The sequence below is a fragment of the Triplophysa rosa genome, linkage group LG1 (genome assembly GCF_024868665.1).
Source record: "Triplophysa rosa linkage group LG1, Trosa_1v2, whole genome shotgun sequence".
Taxonomy (NCBI): domain Eukaryota; kingdom Metazoa; phylum Chordata; class Actinopteri; order Cypriniformes; family Nemacheilidae; genus Triplophysa; species Triplophysa rosa.
Genome location: NC_079890.1, coordinates 3,607,187 through 3,624,106, shown reverse-complemented (window position 1 = coordinate 3,624,106; position 16,920 = coordinate 3,607,187). Strand labels below are relative to the sequence as shown.

The following is a 16,920-nucleotide window of genomic DNA, read 5'->3' as shown; positions in this document are numbered from 1 at the left end:
CAGCCTGTAGTATGCACACTAAGCAGTGTTCATTTCATCTGGGCTAACCCATGTGGGGCCTACATGGAACCCACGGACAAAACCGGCTGAGACCCAGAAGACAGCCCACATCAAACCCATCTGGGCCCCATGTGTCTGTGCTGGCTGGGGTGTTGGCGCTCGTGCCATTTTAAATAGTCTGTAACTGTTATGTCGTCTTTACACAGCAAAGGCGGCACAGAAACCGAATCTGAAGCGGCTTAAAACCACGAAAATGAGCATTTACACAGAGCGTTAATGCGGCTCTAAAGCGGCATAAATGCATTTACACAGGAATTAAAATAATGCGAAATAATGCTGAGCATAACCACAAAAGCACAGTTCTAACAATATGCTGATAAAATAATATCTTAAATTAAACAATATAAACTCAATATATATATATACCGACACTAATAATAACAATGCATACTTTAGGATAAAAGCAATAATAGGCTATAAATGCAACATTTTAAATGATTTTCCTAGATCATTGTGTGACCTCACGTGTTGAATGGGTGGATAATCACATGTTTATACTCACAGAGGTTCAGATTTCCGTGATCCATCACGGAGTTCAGGTAAATGATTCATGGAGAAGTTACTCTTTAGAGACACCGGCTTCTGGAGTTTGTATTACTGGATTCAAGTAGCTTTGAATAGAAACATAACAGACATTATCAAACACATCTCACAGTAAAAAAAACATGATCAAACATCTCTTTACCATGAGATCTCACAGTGACTTTACCCTCACACTCACATATGAGTACATTTTTTTATCATGAATTTATTTTAGATGTGAACTAAAATCTCCCTCATTCAGATATTCAACATCTTGTAAGTTTTAAACATGCATTCCCAGTCAACAATTTGATGCCACAGTGATGTCACCATCAGCTTTCAGAATCCTCATGATGAGGTCAAAATGTAACAGCACAACAAACTCACTGTGTGCTCAAACTGTGATCTTACTATTGTACTGTGAGCTTAGAGGTTTAGATGTGACTGTTTTGTCATTTGAAGTTGCCATTATGTTGAAGAGTGTTTGCTTTAGTGTAGCTCTCGACTCCACAGTGTTTGACTTTTCTTTTTCTGGCTGTTGGAATTGTGTGTTTACTGTATAGATGGCATTTGTCACTTTGAGTAATGCTAAAAGAGTTTTTTGATTGTAGTATAATCATTAGGGATACCACAATACTCAATATGATATTGAACCGTTCGGTAAGATCTCCACGGTTCGTTACCTGTAAGTGAATTGTGGTTTTCCTGTTTAGCGTTTAAATTATTTCAGAGCACATAATTACACTGTGAACTGGCTCTGTCCGTGTTTGTCTGTATGCTGAGATAGATAAACGCATCCCCACGAGTAATAGTGAGAAGCAATGTGCTGTTGAGTATAAAGCTGACGAACAGACGCGGGCTGGATTTACTATGCCCATTGTACTAAAGTTATAATGTCCGAATTTGGCACATTAAGAATGTATTTTTACACTGCAAACGAAAGCAGCACATATGCGTTGCTCTCAGCACATGCAGAAATAGCATCTACAGCCCATGTCAAAGTCCATTTAACGAAAGTCATGCCACTCCGCGGCCTTTCGGACAGCATAGAAAGTGCCTCAGAGTGCCTCCAGGCAGCTATTTAGCATTGCATTTCTTCCAATTTATTACAGTGACGCACCATTTTAATATATTATCTTTGGCCTTTCCCACTGAGCGCTAGTGTTTGCAGTGTTATGTGCACCACACGTTTACTTCCATTATAGCAATAGCCAAGTTTTTACTGTTCCTGTTACATAAGCATGTTGCAATCCTAATAATCATGGAAAAATGTTGATGAACAGTGTTCTGCTGTCAAATGTGTGATAGTGAAGAGTGAGATCAAGCTGTCTTGAGACAATCAGATATTATGGTTTTCTAAATGAATTACTGTTCCCAGAAGGAGAGAAATGAGGTACAACACGTGATTATGGGTTATCGTGCTCTTGCGCCTCCCATTGAAGACACCTATATTCGTGCCTGACAAAATGACGCATGACAACGTGGGTGGGATTGCCTGCCCACAGCATATAAATGAAGTCGCATGTGTCATTCCCTTTGTGTGTGTTCGTTGTACCTCATTTCCCTCCTTCTGGGAACATGTTATATGCATAACTGCACGTTCCCATTTAGTCGGTTTACTCTGTACAACACATGACTATGGGACATATATTTACGCCCCGCCCTGTCCCCGAACTAAATGTAAGGTACACGCATCGTCACGTTACCCATGTATCTCACGGAAGTGACTGCCCTGGCCTGAAAACCCTGCGGTGAGCACAGATCGAGCCACTGTTGCCGCAGTAACATCCAGTCCGTAAAACTGAACGATCGTGTGCTGCGACGCCCGACTAGCTGCCGCACAAATATCTTCTACAGTCACTCCTCTGAAAAATGCCCATGATGTTGCCATGCCCGTCGTTGAGTGCGTGTACACCCCAACAGGCAGTTGCAAGTCCTTGCTTTCATACGCAATAGAAATTGATTCCACAATCCAGTGTGAAAGGCGCTGTTTAGACAGCGGCATCCCTCGAACTGGGTTGGTAAAACATACGAACAGCTGATCAGAAGCACGCAAGGTCTGCGTCTGCTCTATATACTGTACCTGCGCAGTGCCTGCACAGGACATAAGGCATGGAGTTTCCTGTTTTCCTCAGAGTCAATGGGGATGTTCTACAGAGCGGGTAGCTCAAAGGAGAGTGCATTTTACGCCCCCGATAAGACTTTAGGTGTATATGCCGCATTTGGGAGCAACAGCACTTTTGACTCATCCATCTGAAACTGAATATAATGAGGATGCACCGACAGTGTGTTCAGATCGCCCACACTCTTCGCCGATGCCAGTGCCAGCAGCAGTCGTCTTATACGACAGCATCCGCAGATCTAAGGACTCCAACACAGATAGCAAATTTTTGCGGCCCAAATCCGGCCCACACCTTACACCCCATACCGCCTCATCTGGCCCACATACGGCATGGAATGATGCCACTTTGGCGGTCCACTCCTGTTTGCCAGGTTTGGGCCACAAGCAAGCCAAAGCAATGCCGCATGTCAGCCAAAAACAAAACAAATTAAAGCTGCAAGCAGCGATGATCGGGCCCTCGCGCAAAAGTGCAACCGCAACCCTGTGCCATCACCACCCGTCGGCCTCAGGAACAGTGAACGGTGGGCAACGTGCATGTAAGGAGTTACATTATAGATTTTTCCGTGCCATATTTCCTTTTGCCAGCTGGTGGCACTATGACTATAAGTGAACACTGACGTGGATATGTGTTCAGGCCAGGACTCTTATCAAACATATGAAGTATGAGGCTTGTCGGACATTGTGTGCCTGAGTTACTATAGCTTCCTGTTTCATGGCGAAACATCAAACTTTATCAGGTCGCCACGGACACGCCCCTCAATGAAAAGTCAGGATCATGAAATGTATCATCACAAAGGTCTGAAGATCATACTGGCTATACAGTTCAAATATGATGCTGACCTGTTTGAAGTTCTATGAGCAGTTAAAAACTGTTTAAAACATGCCATTTCCTGTTTCCTGCAGGTGGCGCTATAACTGTATCTGAATATTGCCATGTAAAGAAAAAAAGTAAATGATAGGTGATACAATTAATGCAGGCGAATTATAGTAGGATTTGTTATTTATTTAAATGCGTCACATTCCCTTTTGCCAGCTGGTGGCGCTATTGCTATAAGTGAACACTGACATGGATATGTGTTCAGGCCAGGACTCTTATCAAACATGTGAAGTGTGAGGCTGGTCGGACATTGTGTGCCTGAGTTACTATAGCTTCCTGTTTCATGGCGAAACATCAAACTTTGTCAGGCCGCCACGGACACGCCCCTCAATGAAAAGTCAGGATCATGAAATGTATCATCACAAAGGTCTGAAGATCATACTGGCTATACAGTTCAAATATGATGCTGACCTGTTTGAAGCTCTATGAGCAGTTAAAAACTGTTTAAAACATGCCATTTCCTGTTTCCTGCAGGTGGCGCTATAACTGTATCTGAATATTGCCATGTAAAGAAAAAAAGTAAATGATAGGTGATAAAATTAATGCAGGCGAATTATAGTAGGATTTGTTATTTATTTAAATGCGTCACATTCCCTTTTGCCAGCTGGTGGCGCTATTGCTATAAGTGAACACTGACATGGATATGTGTTCAGGCCAGGACTCTTATCAAACATATGAAGTGTGAGGCTGGTCGGACATTGTGTGCCTGAGTTACTATAGCTTCCTGTTTCATGGCGAAACATCAAACTTTGTCAGGCCGCCACGGACACGCCCCTCAACGAAAAGTTAGGAACTTGCAATGTATCTTCACAAAGGTCTGAAGATCATACTGGCTGTACACTTCAAATATGATGCTGATCTGTTGAAATGTCTATGAGGAGTCAATCACAGGTTAAAACATGCCACTTCCTGTTGCCAGCAGGTGGCGCTATAACTGTATCTGAATATTACCAAGTAGATGTCTTCAGGCCAAGACTTTTATCAAATGTGTGAAGTCTGGGTGAAGTCTGGGGCCTGTTGGACATTGTAGGCCTGAGTTACAACAACTTCCTGTTCATGGCGAAACGCCAAACTTTGGCAGGCCGCCAGGGTCACGTTCCCCCACGAAAAGTCAAGATCTCCGCAATTTAGCTTCGCAAAGGCCTTAAGATGAGAATGACATGAAGATGATGTTGATCGGATTAAAACTCTAGGAGGAGTTCGTTAAAGTACGACGACTGGAAATTGAAACAAATTACAAAATTGCACAGGAAATCAAAAATAACGGACTTCCTGTTGGGTTTAGAGATATGCTCCAAGAGACTTTTCTTAATGATTCGGGGAGTTCTATCAGCCCACCAAATTTGGTGCATGTACGTATTGCGTAGCGGCCTGGGCAGTTCTAGGTGGCGCTAGCGAGCCATTTTGCCACGCCTAATTTTAAAACCCATATCAGACGTAAATTTTTGCAAGGTCTGATGCGTGTGCAAATTATTGTGAGTTTTTGAGCATGTTTAGGCCTTCAAATTAGCGAAAAAGAGGGAGAAGGCATCAAAGAGGGAGAAGAAGAAGAAGAAGAAACAACACAGAAACAAAAGGGCTCTGCACTACGGTGCAAGCCGGTGGCTTGCTCCTCCGTGCTCGGGCCCTAATAAAGCAGAACTGACCCAAATATGAGCAACAATTTAATTTTTAATTCTGACCAAGATTCAACGATGAATGATGAATATCTGCTGTTAACAAACAGAATCACTGCAGAAAAGATCAACAAAAACTACAAAAAAAATAATTTACCCAAAGAAACACAACAACTACAACCTGAAACATAACCCAGCTAACAAAAGTTTGTGATAAGAACGTTCCTTGGTGGTTTTTCACATTTTAAAATATTCAAAATGTCAGTTTTTTATGTTTTAAGAACGTTCCCAGCTGACAAAAGTCACCATCATGGTGATCAGTGTTTTCTTGAGTTGGGCTCTTGACCCTTGACATTTACTCTTTAGATTCATTGTAACTATGTGCTTTTAGAGAACATTTGTTTTGCTAATGCAAATGATAATCTAATCAAATGGTGTAGGTTGGTGGTCATTGAGATTACTATCATGTTTAAGTTTGAATATATCGCTGTGCTTCTGATCCTGAAAGAACATTGTTGTGTAGTTGTTGTGTTTCTTTGGGTAAATTATTTTTTTGTAGTTTTTGTTGATCTTTTCTGCAGAGGTGGGTTGTCTAGGGGCCAAAGATTAAAAGTCCTGCCATATTTTTGTTTCACCCATGAGCTGATTTCACCAGAGGAGGAACCAAGTCATTCCTTTCAAATCACAAGTCAAATCCAAGTCCTCAAAGAGTTAAAGTTAATGAGATAATTGAGTAATGAAATAATGATTGAGCATTAGTGATGAACACCTTCTGTTAACAATCAACATCACTGAAGAAAAGAGAAACACAAGAACTACAACTGACTTCAGCCACAGCCTTGCATGACATCAGCTGGATGAAAGAAAACAACATTTCCACCATAATTGTGCTCAGTGTTTGCTTTAGTTGGGCTCTTGAGCCTTTCAGTCATTTATAGAGATTTGCCTCTAAGCAATTATAATATTGTTTCACAGCAAACATTTGTGTAACTCTGAATCAAATCTTAAAGGAGCAGAATAGTTTCTGCTTTCCATGAATGAGTGTTTCTAGTTTAAATCTCTCTGGGTTTATTAATTACATTTGGATATAAAAAAACTCCTAAAAAAATATCTTCAATATAGAGATAACAAATCCTGATCAGGCTTTTACACATGAACATCATCATTTGAAGCTCAACAGTGGTAAAAAAATTTTTGTCATACTGCATTGCATGATGGGAGTTTTTCATGCATTGCAGCATGAAGCGTTTTGTTGATGTCGCCATTGTTGAGATTCATATGCTGGTTCTTGATGTCTGTGTGTGTCTAGAAAGTGCTGGAGCTCAAATTTCTATACGCGTTACATTGATTTAAAATTAATTTATTGTAACCATTAGAGAAACACTTTGTTTCAAAACCTAGACCTTAGCTGTAAACAGTTGAGCATCTCATTATATGGAAACAGTGAAGAGTTACTCACTGCACAGCTCTGATCTCTCTGCTTAACAACAGCACATGCATTGATACAGAGAGAAATCTAACACAGGGGTCAAGAGCCCAACTAAGCAAACACTGATCTCCATGATGGTGACGTCATTTGAACCAATAAAACATCAACATCTGATCCTCTGTGATTCTCAATAACAGCAGATGTTCATCACTAATGACTCAATCATCACTATAATAATAATGAAACTCAATACAAATTCTGTCAAACAGGAGCACAGAAAGGTGTTGGTTTTAGGATAAATCTGGGCCAGAATTGAAATGAACTTTTGTGTATATTTGGGTCAACGTTGAATGAGCATTGGATCTTGTGTTAAAATTGAAACAACAGGCTTGTTTGAGACGGCCAAATTCTGAGCAGAACCGATCACCGGTGATCAGCGCGAGATGCATGCCGGTAAGAAATGTGTCCGATTAACGTCCGCCTTGCTCCCAAGAGAGCAACCAAACCAGCAATTTCATTGCGGCCCAAATCCGGCCCACAAGCTGTTTTTTGACTCCTCCCCTTACTGCAGCCGCATACTCTCATCTTCATTTCAGGCGAGGAAAGGCGCATCTCAAACGAGCCTAACATTAAAAATCCTGACGTTGTTTTAATGTCTTAGGTTCAGTGTTGGGGTAGCTACTTTGAAATTGTAGTTAATTAAGCTACAAGCTACTCAGGAATAAAAGTTACAGTTTAGCTACCCATCTGAATTTTTTACATTCTCATATGAAAAAATACAGGAGTATAATATTTAAACTAGCAAACTGTATAGTAAATTTCCTAGATACAGTACCGGTTTTTTACTTTACCACAGTAAATGTTGAAGTATGCTACAAGATTTATGAAGTGTAAAAATTTACTATAGCTACATAATACATAATACTACAGTAAAGTTTGTCCAAAGTTTCACTTTTTTCAGTGAATGCTTACCTTATAACTTCGTGTTTTCTAGCCCTTGCACGAGTTTACTCTGCAGTGCAGTCTGGAATCTCGCGAGATTATCCACTTTTTTTCAGTCCTGTTGTTGTTGTATGAGAAAGTGCATCTAATTTGTATAATGATAAAAATACGCATGGGCTACCCCCAAAAAACTGTAAAAACAGGATCAGTTGTTATTTTCATAAGTTTTCAAACTTAATGATTTATATGTCAAGTGTTTTAAGTATCCACATTCATGTAAAATCATCACAGAAAACATTAATACTGGACAAATTAATGTTTGTATGTTAGACATATTATGTTGAATATTGGTGCAGACCTTGGTGAAGTTTCAACATTGATTTACCAGTATTTTGTTGACCTTTCACATTTAGCATTAAACATTGTTTCAATGTTAGGTAAACGATCAACGTACATAATTTCAACCAAATGTCAACTTTGAAGGTCGGTCAAATGCCAGCTGGGAAACTATAGCCAACGCACAACTGTACATAAATTGTTGGACTATAGAAGTTACACCACTTATTAAATTATTACAAAAATATGAATTAATTTAATTCAAATCTACGCATGCAACAGTAATTTGTCAATACGCAAATTTGTTATTTTTTCCCTTCACCCTGTTCCCAGTTTTCCGCTTTTGTGAACGTTGCCCAGCGCAGGTATAGCACAGCATGCTACAGTACTTAAAGAGCAGTTTCAGTTAGGAGATGTCTTTGTGCTTACTTTAGACATATGGACAAACAGAAGAGAACACGATATCATATTTTAAGTCAATAGCACAACTAAAGCAAACACTTTCAACATTAATAGCGGGTACAAAAGTGATATTAATTCAATGCAATTGACATTGACAAATCAACCATTCTTAACATTGATTCAATGTTTTGTACTTGTTGGCTTGCTGTCTGGGAAGTGAACTGCTGACAAACACTGTTTAATATAAGGAATATTAAAATTAATTTTGTTTTTGATAACGACACTTAAACCACTGCAGTAGCTAAGTTAGTTTTGACATTGAGACTTTTTTGAGAGCCTCATTTATTAAAATTTCACAAAAACATTTGGTTCCATTTGATATAATAGTAAGGTCTATACTCAGACTGAATTGTGAAATAATAACATACATGCTGTGTAAGTGAATGAGGGTGAAAACATTTTAAGAGACAATTCAGATGACTCCCACAAAAGACCGTCATGATTTGTGAATTCTTTAACATTACTTTTGGTTGGTTTGACATTTATAGGCATTGCAAATATGTCATGTTGTAAGCCGTAAAAGGAAATAAAGCCCCACAATTCTTAAATGAGCCCCGGATGGTATACTCTCACCTGTGTAGAGCTGTTATTCTTCACTCAATCAGTAAAATATCATATACTAAATCATATACTCATCACTTCCCATTTCTCGTCATGTCATGACAGAGTTGTAGTTTTGACAGAGTTGAAGTTTTAAGTTTAAGTCTACTCACCTACTTTTTTGGCTCTGATCTCAAAATGGCTCCGGATTTAGTAGTTTCACTTTTACTCGTTGCACCTGTTTTACCTGTTCACTTGAGGACAGGGTTGACAGATCTATGTAACAAATCCAGACCAACCGTACACACATAGATGCAGTGAAAAACTGTATAGTACACTGTAAAAAATAAATGTATTTTTACAGAGAAAAAACAGTAGCATTTAACATTAACATCTCATTTTAATCAGAACTGTGAAATTCCATAAAAAAGCATAGGCACCTAATGTACATTTCGCCTGTTCTTTAACTGATTAAATGTGTTACTGGAAAAAAACACTCTATTTCCTTTAAATGAAAGTAATTGTTGTGTATTGTTAACCTGACATGTCCTTTAAAAAATGTTCATGTTTATTTTTTTGTCAGAGTTGGATAAAGTGTATTTTTTTATTTAATATTTTAGTTGCACCTATTAACATGCCTGGGATTAGAAATTTAAGTGAATAAAGTTGTCCAAACCTCAAAGGGATAGTTCACCCAAAAATGAAAATTCTGTCATCATTTACTCACCCTCAGATTATTTCAAACCTGTGTAAATGTTTTTGTTCTGTTGAACACAACAAAAGATATTTGGAAGAATGTCAGTAACCAAACAGATCTCATCCCCCATTTACTGCCATGGTAGAGAAAATAAATCTGAGATGAGATCTGTCTAGTTACTGACATTCTTCCAAATATCTTAGCTGACGTTGAGGGGGCTGCTGGGGATGTTGCTGTCTTTGCTGTTGTAGAAAAAAATAGTTTTGTCATATTAAAAATATAATTCTGTTCTAACCCTCTTCTGCATTTTTTAAAATGATAATGATAATAAAACAGCGTTGATAAGTATAATTCGGAGGATGAGAAAATCAGAATAAGGCCATGTTCAGACTTGACTTCTTTTTCGAAGCTGCAAGCGTCTGTTTTACATTATAATCCTATGTAATAAACCTTGTTTTCAAAAAAAAGTCCTGAGCGCTTTTTCAAACGCCAGCGCCGGCTTCTTTTTCTGCAGCTCAGAGCGTCTTTTGAGGTTGAAAAAAGTTCAACTTTTCTGAAAACGCCCTACGCTCGTTTTTTCACAGCATACCAATGATAGAGACCTGTTGTTTCCATAACAACATGCGAGGAACGTGATTGGTCGAGAAGGCTCAAGCTCGAAAAAATAAAATAGCTGCCGAAACGCCCGTTGGAGGATAGTTTTGCATAAATGTAAGTTTAATTTTCACATTCAGCAACTTCTGATTGCATTTCAAGTGAGAAATAAGTCTTGTAGTTTTTAAATATGTGATTAGTTTTTGCAAGACGAACTCTGTTTCTAATTCAAATAGACTTCTGTTATGCTGTCAATCTGTTTCTCTGGGCTGCCTTCGTGCCTCCGAAGTCATGGCGTTCTGCTGATGTTTGTATTTTTTTACTAAAAAAGCTCCTTTGTCAAACTTTTTCTTGTCAAAAAAGAAGTCATGTCTGAACATGGCTTAAGCCTGTTTTACCAGTGTTTTGAAGGCACTATACATAAATATAATTATAAATAATATAAAAATACCATAACCCTCGACGCCCGTGAAACTTTTCTCCCCCAAACAGCAAACATCGATTCAAGAAGTGAACAAGCACCTTTGTTTATATCTCTGTGTGTAGAATTAACATTAGCTGCAGCTAACGTCACGTCAGTTCAGAACAGGCTACACACACAACAGCCGTGCATGCTCTCTTCTCGGCGTTCTTGTGAAATACTACTACTTAGTTATAATAATCATAAATACACTAATAAGTAAACAAGCACACCGCTCCCCTGAAAACACCCCTTACCCGGCAGCCGCGAACAGTATGTAGGCTATCCTGGAAATGCACTAATCTATTGAAGGCGTCTGAACGTGAGGAGTCCTCCCAGATGAGGTCATCAGGTGAAAGGTCATCACGTGAGTCATTTATTTAGGGTTAAATTATTATTCATTCATTTTACTAATAGTTAGATTGAGCAGGCCTTTACAAGAATGGCCTTTAATTACAAAAATATATCTTTTTTTGCCTTGACAAAAGGGCACTTTCAGCATTAAGGGTAAGCAACTAGTTAATAGTGAGAATTGGTCCTTATACTAAAGTGTTACCACTATTTCTTACAGCTTCTTTCAGCAGAACGGTGCAGATTAAGGCTGATACGCCCATAATGTGACCGTTTTATCAGCTGAAGAGGAGAGGAAGGAGAGATCTCGACATTGACATTGGATCACATATCGGCATTTTACAGGAAGGGTTTTGGTCAGATCCCCTAAAGGAAAGCAGACTAAATGTTTTTTATTAAGCATTAAGGCTCATAACCCATTTCAGTTTTAAAGGTCTTAAATTAATACATAGGACAGGGCTTATTATAGCGACTGATGTATCATTAAATGTTTTATGTTGTACAGAAGGGGGCGCACTTTCCCAGGACATATATGAGCTAGAGCCTGGGTTTGAGTCTTGAGCTTATTCAATTAAATATGTAAAATCAGAATGTGACCTCTTCAAAAACAAGAAAAAAAAATCTCTGGCACAACATACCTCGAAGATCAGTGATCATGACTTTGTTATCATAAGATATATGAACAATGAATCATGTACACAGAGCAGTGGTGTAAAGTATTGGAGTAAATGTACTTAGTTACTTTACTTAAGTATCTTTTTGGCTACTTTGTAGTTGTACTGAGTATTAAAGATATTAGCAACTTTTACTCTCTACTTAACTACATTTTTGAACAAGTATATGTACTCTTTACTCCACTACATTTGTAATGACTAATGCAATTACACATTACATTTTGCATGCCACCTATCTTATAATTAATATTGCCATTCACAGGGCATTGAAGGTACTACAATCTTGTGGATTTTGCCATAACTTACAAAAACTTGTCAACATGGCTTCTTTATATGAATATGAGTGCAGTATCAGGTAGAAGTCAATCGCTGGCGGTTTATACACGGTTAGCCCTTACCCGCTATTTCTACAGTAATATATTGGCAACACTGTTGCCAGCTAGTTACTGTAGGTCACACATCTACAAAAGCTCTTATTTTTAAAACTAACTCTTCCTAAATGTGCTCTAAACATGTTTGCTCAAAATTTGACCATATGGTGGGACTATTGCCATGAAGTGATGTAAACCAGTAAAAAGAATGTATAGTATTTCAATTTTCAAAAGTGCTCTCACACTATATAGACAAAATATTAACCTATAGAATGAGTCGGACACAGAGAAATGAACAATCCACATATGAATCTCAACAATGGTGACAATCAACTGAACAGCTTCATGCTGCAATGCATGCTGGGTACATAGTACAAAACTCATTCATGATTGTTTGTCACCATTGATGAGGTTTGTATGTCAAGTGTCTAACTGTGTCTCAATTGCAAAGAAAGATTTTCTGACAGAGATCTTTCCATTATAACATGTAATCACTTTACCAAACATATCTTAATAAATCTTAAATGCTATATTATTATTATTTAATGATTGAATTCTTTCAGATGTATCTTCAGTTACTAAGCAAACATAAAGTTGCGGTTCCTGTAAAGTCCCTTTCAGTGTTATTGTATAAGTGTACATTTTAAAGCTACAAGAAAGTCAAAGAGTCCAACCAAAGCAAACACTGATCGCCATAATGGTGACTTAAAACATAATTGAACCACTATGAACTAGAGTTAAATCTCAATAAGATCTTACACAGATGACAGAAATAAAGTGAAAGTGGTGTCTGTAATATGTGAAGATGTTATTGATGTTTGTGTTTAATTATCCTCTGATGAAATCTTGACAGATTTATTGTGTTCATCTGTTATTTACACTTGTTCATCTAAGACTGTGTGACTTAAGTGCGTTAATAGATTCTTTAATAATGTATCTTCAAACAGCCATTGCAGTAGTTTACTGTAAAACACCTACAGTAACTAGCTGGCAACAGTGTTGCCAATATATTACTGTAGAAATGGCAGGTAAGGGCTAACAGTGTATGTGAAATGAGGACATGACTGCAGCTGGCGATGAGGCCCAAACCAGCATGTCCAGTGCAAAAAGGCTTTGACTTTTTAATTCTACTTAACATTATTTTATTTATCTGTTATATTGAAGAGACCTTTTTGAAGGACTTTGGTTTACTTATGAGCACTTGAGCTTAAATGAGACTTAGGGTGTTTGTAATGACGTAGGTTATGGTGTCGACCATGATTTGTTGCAATTTTGAGGTGTTCAGTCTTATTATGATTTAAGAAAATAAATGCGATTGCTCACCTCACAAATCAACTGTTTCTAGTTTTTCACTGATGTGTCTCTTAAGTGTTGAGGACTAGTGCTGCTTTGAGCCTACATTCAGTACGAGTAAAATACTCAAGTACTGTTAAAATCAGATACTCAAAGACTTTTACTCAAGTCATTTTGGAATTGGTGACTTGTAACTTGTAATGGAGTAATTTTCACTGCAAGGTATCTGTACTTTTACTTAAGTATGGTTTTCAGGTACTCTTTACACCTCTGACACAGAGTTGCAAACATGTGCAAAGTCCCACAACATCTCTTCAAATTGCAATGACTCTCCCTTGCAGTTTCCGGTAGATTCGACATTGAAGATGTGATCCACCCACGTTCAGCTGATGAGAATGACAGTGTCATCTTTGGGAACTCTGCAGAGTGTAAAAAAAATATTTGTTTGTGAATTGTAAAGATCAATCCTTATGGTTATTTTGTGAAAACCTGTACAGTATTCTGTGGTACACAATAAAAGATGTTTTGTGACATGTCTCTGTGGTTTTGTGTTCATACAATGGAAGTCAATGGGGGCCAGTTTTGTTTAGTTACAAACATTCTTCAAAATATCTTCTTTTGCACAAAAAAGAAAATCAAGCAGGTTTGAAATGACATGAGGACAAGTAAATGATAAAAGGTGGGAGTTTTTTTGCTGTGGTTTAGGGTTACTTACATGTAATAATGCATATTAAATACCATACCAATATTTGTAAGGGCACCATAACATAGTGTTACCTTATTTGATTTTTATTTTGTGATGCTGCAGTTTCCAGAGGAAGTGAAAGCAGAGATTCCTAAAGAAACTCGATTGTTAACTTCAAAAGCAGAACTTTTGAGGTCAGTTTTGTTATACGCGGTACATTCCTTAAGACAGACTGTTTCTGTGGTTACAAAAGCTGGTTCAAAATGAACATACTGAGGACCCTAGATTTAGATCAATAGATTTCATTTCACCACAAACTAGCAGTTTTATAGGCGTACTACTTACAGAACTCATGTGGGCGTGGCCTAAAAACGAATGTCCGTTATTCGAGTCGCTGACTGACATGGATAGTGAAACGTCACAAAGGGTAGATTTATAAAACACAGTGAGTCTCGTAATATAATGCAAAATAAACAAACCAAGTGCACTTATTGTAAACATACATTTAAGGACTAAAGTATACGGTCAAAACATCATATTTGTTTCATTTAATTTTGAAATTTTGGGACTTAGTTTCTGAGGTTACATCACGTTTATACAAAGAACTTCAGTGAGATGTGGTTTCATTCAAAACACTATATCAAAATATTGAAATAATATTAATATATATATATATATTAATTTAAGAAAGAAAATTACATGTAAACTGTTCATGTACGTAGTTTGAGACCATTTTATTGCAGTGTTTCTTGAACTGGAGTCCTGAAACATTTTTCGTCTTCAAGGACCACGGTTGGGCCTGCTGATGCCACCTGCACAAAGCAAAATATGATAAAAATTTTGATAATATTTTCAATAAAAAAATAATGCAGAGTTAACATAAACATTATACATTTCATACTAATAAATGTTTTAGTGAGTAATGGCATACAATATAATGTCCTCTATAATGTGTTCATGCAAACTGCACTGTTCGCAATGTAATAAATATTGCAAATGCAAAAATATTTGTTACATTTTTACACACAACATGTCCATTTTGTCACGTTTACATGAAAATCACAATACAGTCACAGACCATTGAATATCACATTGACAATGACATAAAATAAAAGAACCACAAATGTAGAGAAGACAGACATACTAATACTATGCAATGCTTACAGTAAAAACCTGCAGTTTGATGTTGTTTTGAGCAGTCCACATCCTTTTTGTGAACATAATGTGCTGCCGTGTTTGAATCAAACGGGGAAAAAATTCTCATAAAGCAATCTTAAGTTAAGACTGATGTTCCATCATTAAAGGGACAGTTTGACCAAAATGAAATTGTCATCACTTACTCACCTTCATGTCATACCAAACCGCTCCTTTCTACACAATAAAAGTGAATATGTGAACAAAATATAGGTTTGAAACGACAGAAGCGTAAATAAATGAAGATAAAATGTCAGTTCTGAGTGAACTAGCCCTTCAAGACATCCAAGGAAACACAAACAATACTTACATCACTCCCTTGGTCAGCACCAAGTGTTGTCACATCTACTTTTTGGGAAGGCGCGTTGGGCTCCATCTCACTTTTGTCCTGAGTCTGTGCATCTTTCTGCTCCTTCTTGTCCTTCGTAGACACATCCTTCTCTTTTTCCTTTTCTTTTTGAATGTCCTCTGCTTCAGGTTCTCCACCTCTCTNGCAAAGAGGCAGGTGCTCAAGCACCCTCCCTCTCCCTCTCTCCCTCTGCACGTGCCTGCTGTTGAGATTCATACATTGATTATTCATGTCTGTGTGAAAAACCAGCTCCAGTATTTTAATGTAAATTATGTTTTCAAAATCTGTTCATATTGTGACCTGACACCCAGTGCCGGCCCCACCTAATAAGCGATATAGGCAGTTGCATGGGGCCTCCGTGGCCACTAGGGGGCCCCCTGCCGTGCGTAAAAATTTAATTTACTTGCTCGTTGTGTCAGTGTCAATCATCATGTGCGTTAGCTTTAAACTGTGCGAAGCTTAAAAATGAAAAGGCGGACTATCAGTCTGGCGCAGAGAAGAGGAAGAAGAGGAAAGAAGATGAGAAAAGAAAATATCAAGAAAAGGGTAAGTGTTCAATTAAAAAATTGAATCAATTTTAACAAGATAGGCTACTGTATATAAAACATTATAATAAGCTGTGTGTACTTGTAAATGTGGTTCTGTACAAGGACTATTCGCTCAGTAAACATACTAAATGGTGTTTTATTTTTAAATAAAATATGCCTAATGTGTTCTGTGAGGGTTAGTGTGGAAGGGGACAGAATAGTTTGTACAATAAAATTCAATGCGTCTATGGGGAGTCCTCAGAAACCATGTGTGTGCGTCGTGTGTCTGTCTCCGTGTGCGTGCGTGTGTGTGTGTGTGTTTTGCACCTTAGGGAGACTTTTGAAATATTTTCCAAAGAATGTACTTACAGCTGGTGAAAATGCAGGTCAGTTAAATAACTTTCTTATAGATCTCACTTAACTGAAATACAACTAAAATAGCCTTTTTATAATAATAATACTACATGTACAAAGGTTTATTAGTAAAACAAATTGTCAAAAATATTAAAATTAACACAAAAATACTAAATTATCATAATGAGCTATCAAATTTACTTCTGTTTTTCCATCTATTTTGTGCAGCAGCTACCTCCTCCTCACATGACAGTCTTGGCCCTGTCTCAGCCTACATTGGTCTTTTTTCCAGCTTATCTGTTGCCTCCACCACATCCTCCAGAGCAGCTGACATTACTTCTTCCTCCAGTGCTGTTGCCTCCACCACATCCTCCAGAGCAGCTGACATTACCTTAACCTCCAGTGCTGTTGCCTCCACTACATCCTCCAGAGCAGATGACATTACCTTAACCTACAGTGCTGTTG

The 16,920-nt window shown here is 37.9% G+C and overlaps 1 protein-coding gene and 1 long non-coding RNA gene across 7 annotated transcripts in view; both read right to left on the bottom strand.

Annotated features, from left to right (window-relative positions):
- The window catches only part of LOC130558326 (NACHT, LRR and PYD domains-containing protein 3-like), a 46,589-nt gene extending 37,454 nt beyond the window's left edge, over positions 1-9,135 (bottom strand). For 3 of the 5 annotated variants that reach the window (XM_057340682.1, XM_057340708.1, XM_057340715.1), the window contains exons 1-3: positions 9,080-9,105; positions 7,599-7,686; positions 563-671 (exon numbers count right to left, since the gene is read on the bottom strand). In XM_057340682.1, the coding sequence (XP_057196665.1) occupies positions 563-612 (50 nt within the window). In that variant the 5' untranslated portion in view covers positions 613-671; positions 7,599-7,686; positions 9,080-9,105. The other 2 variants (XM_057340698.1, XM_057340690.1) reach the window with 2 other exon arrangements.
- Positions 9,136-12,632: 3,497 nt separating this feature from the next.
- On the bottom strand, positions 12,633-15,711 carry LOC130558206 (uncharacterized). 2 transcript variants are annotated; one of them, XR_008963405.1, is made up of 3 exons: positions 15,536-15,711; positions 14,124-14,843; positions 12,633-13,765 (listed from the first exon to the last, which is right to left on the bottom strand). It is a non-coding gene; the product is annotated as an uncharacterized LOC130558206 (long non-coding RNA). The 2 variants fall into 2 exon arrangements; XR_008963404.1 differs by having other exon boundaries at positions 14,731-14,843.
- Positions 15,712-16,920: the final 1,209 nt, after the last annotated feature.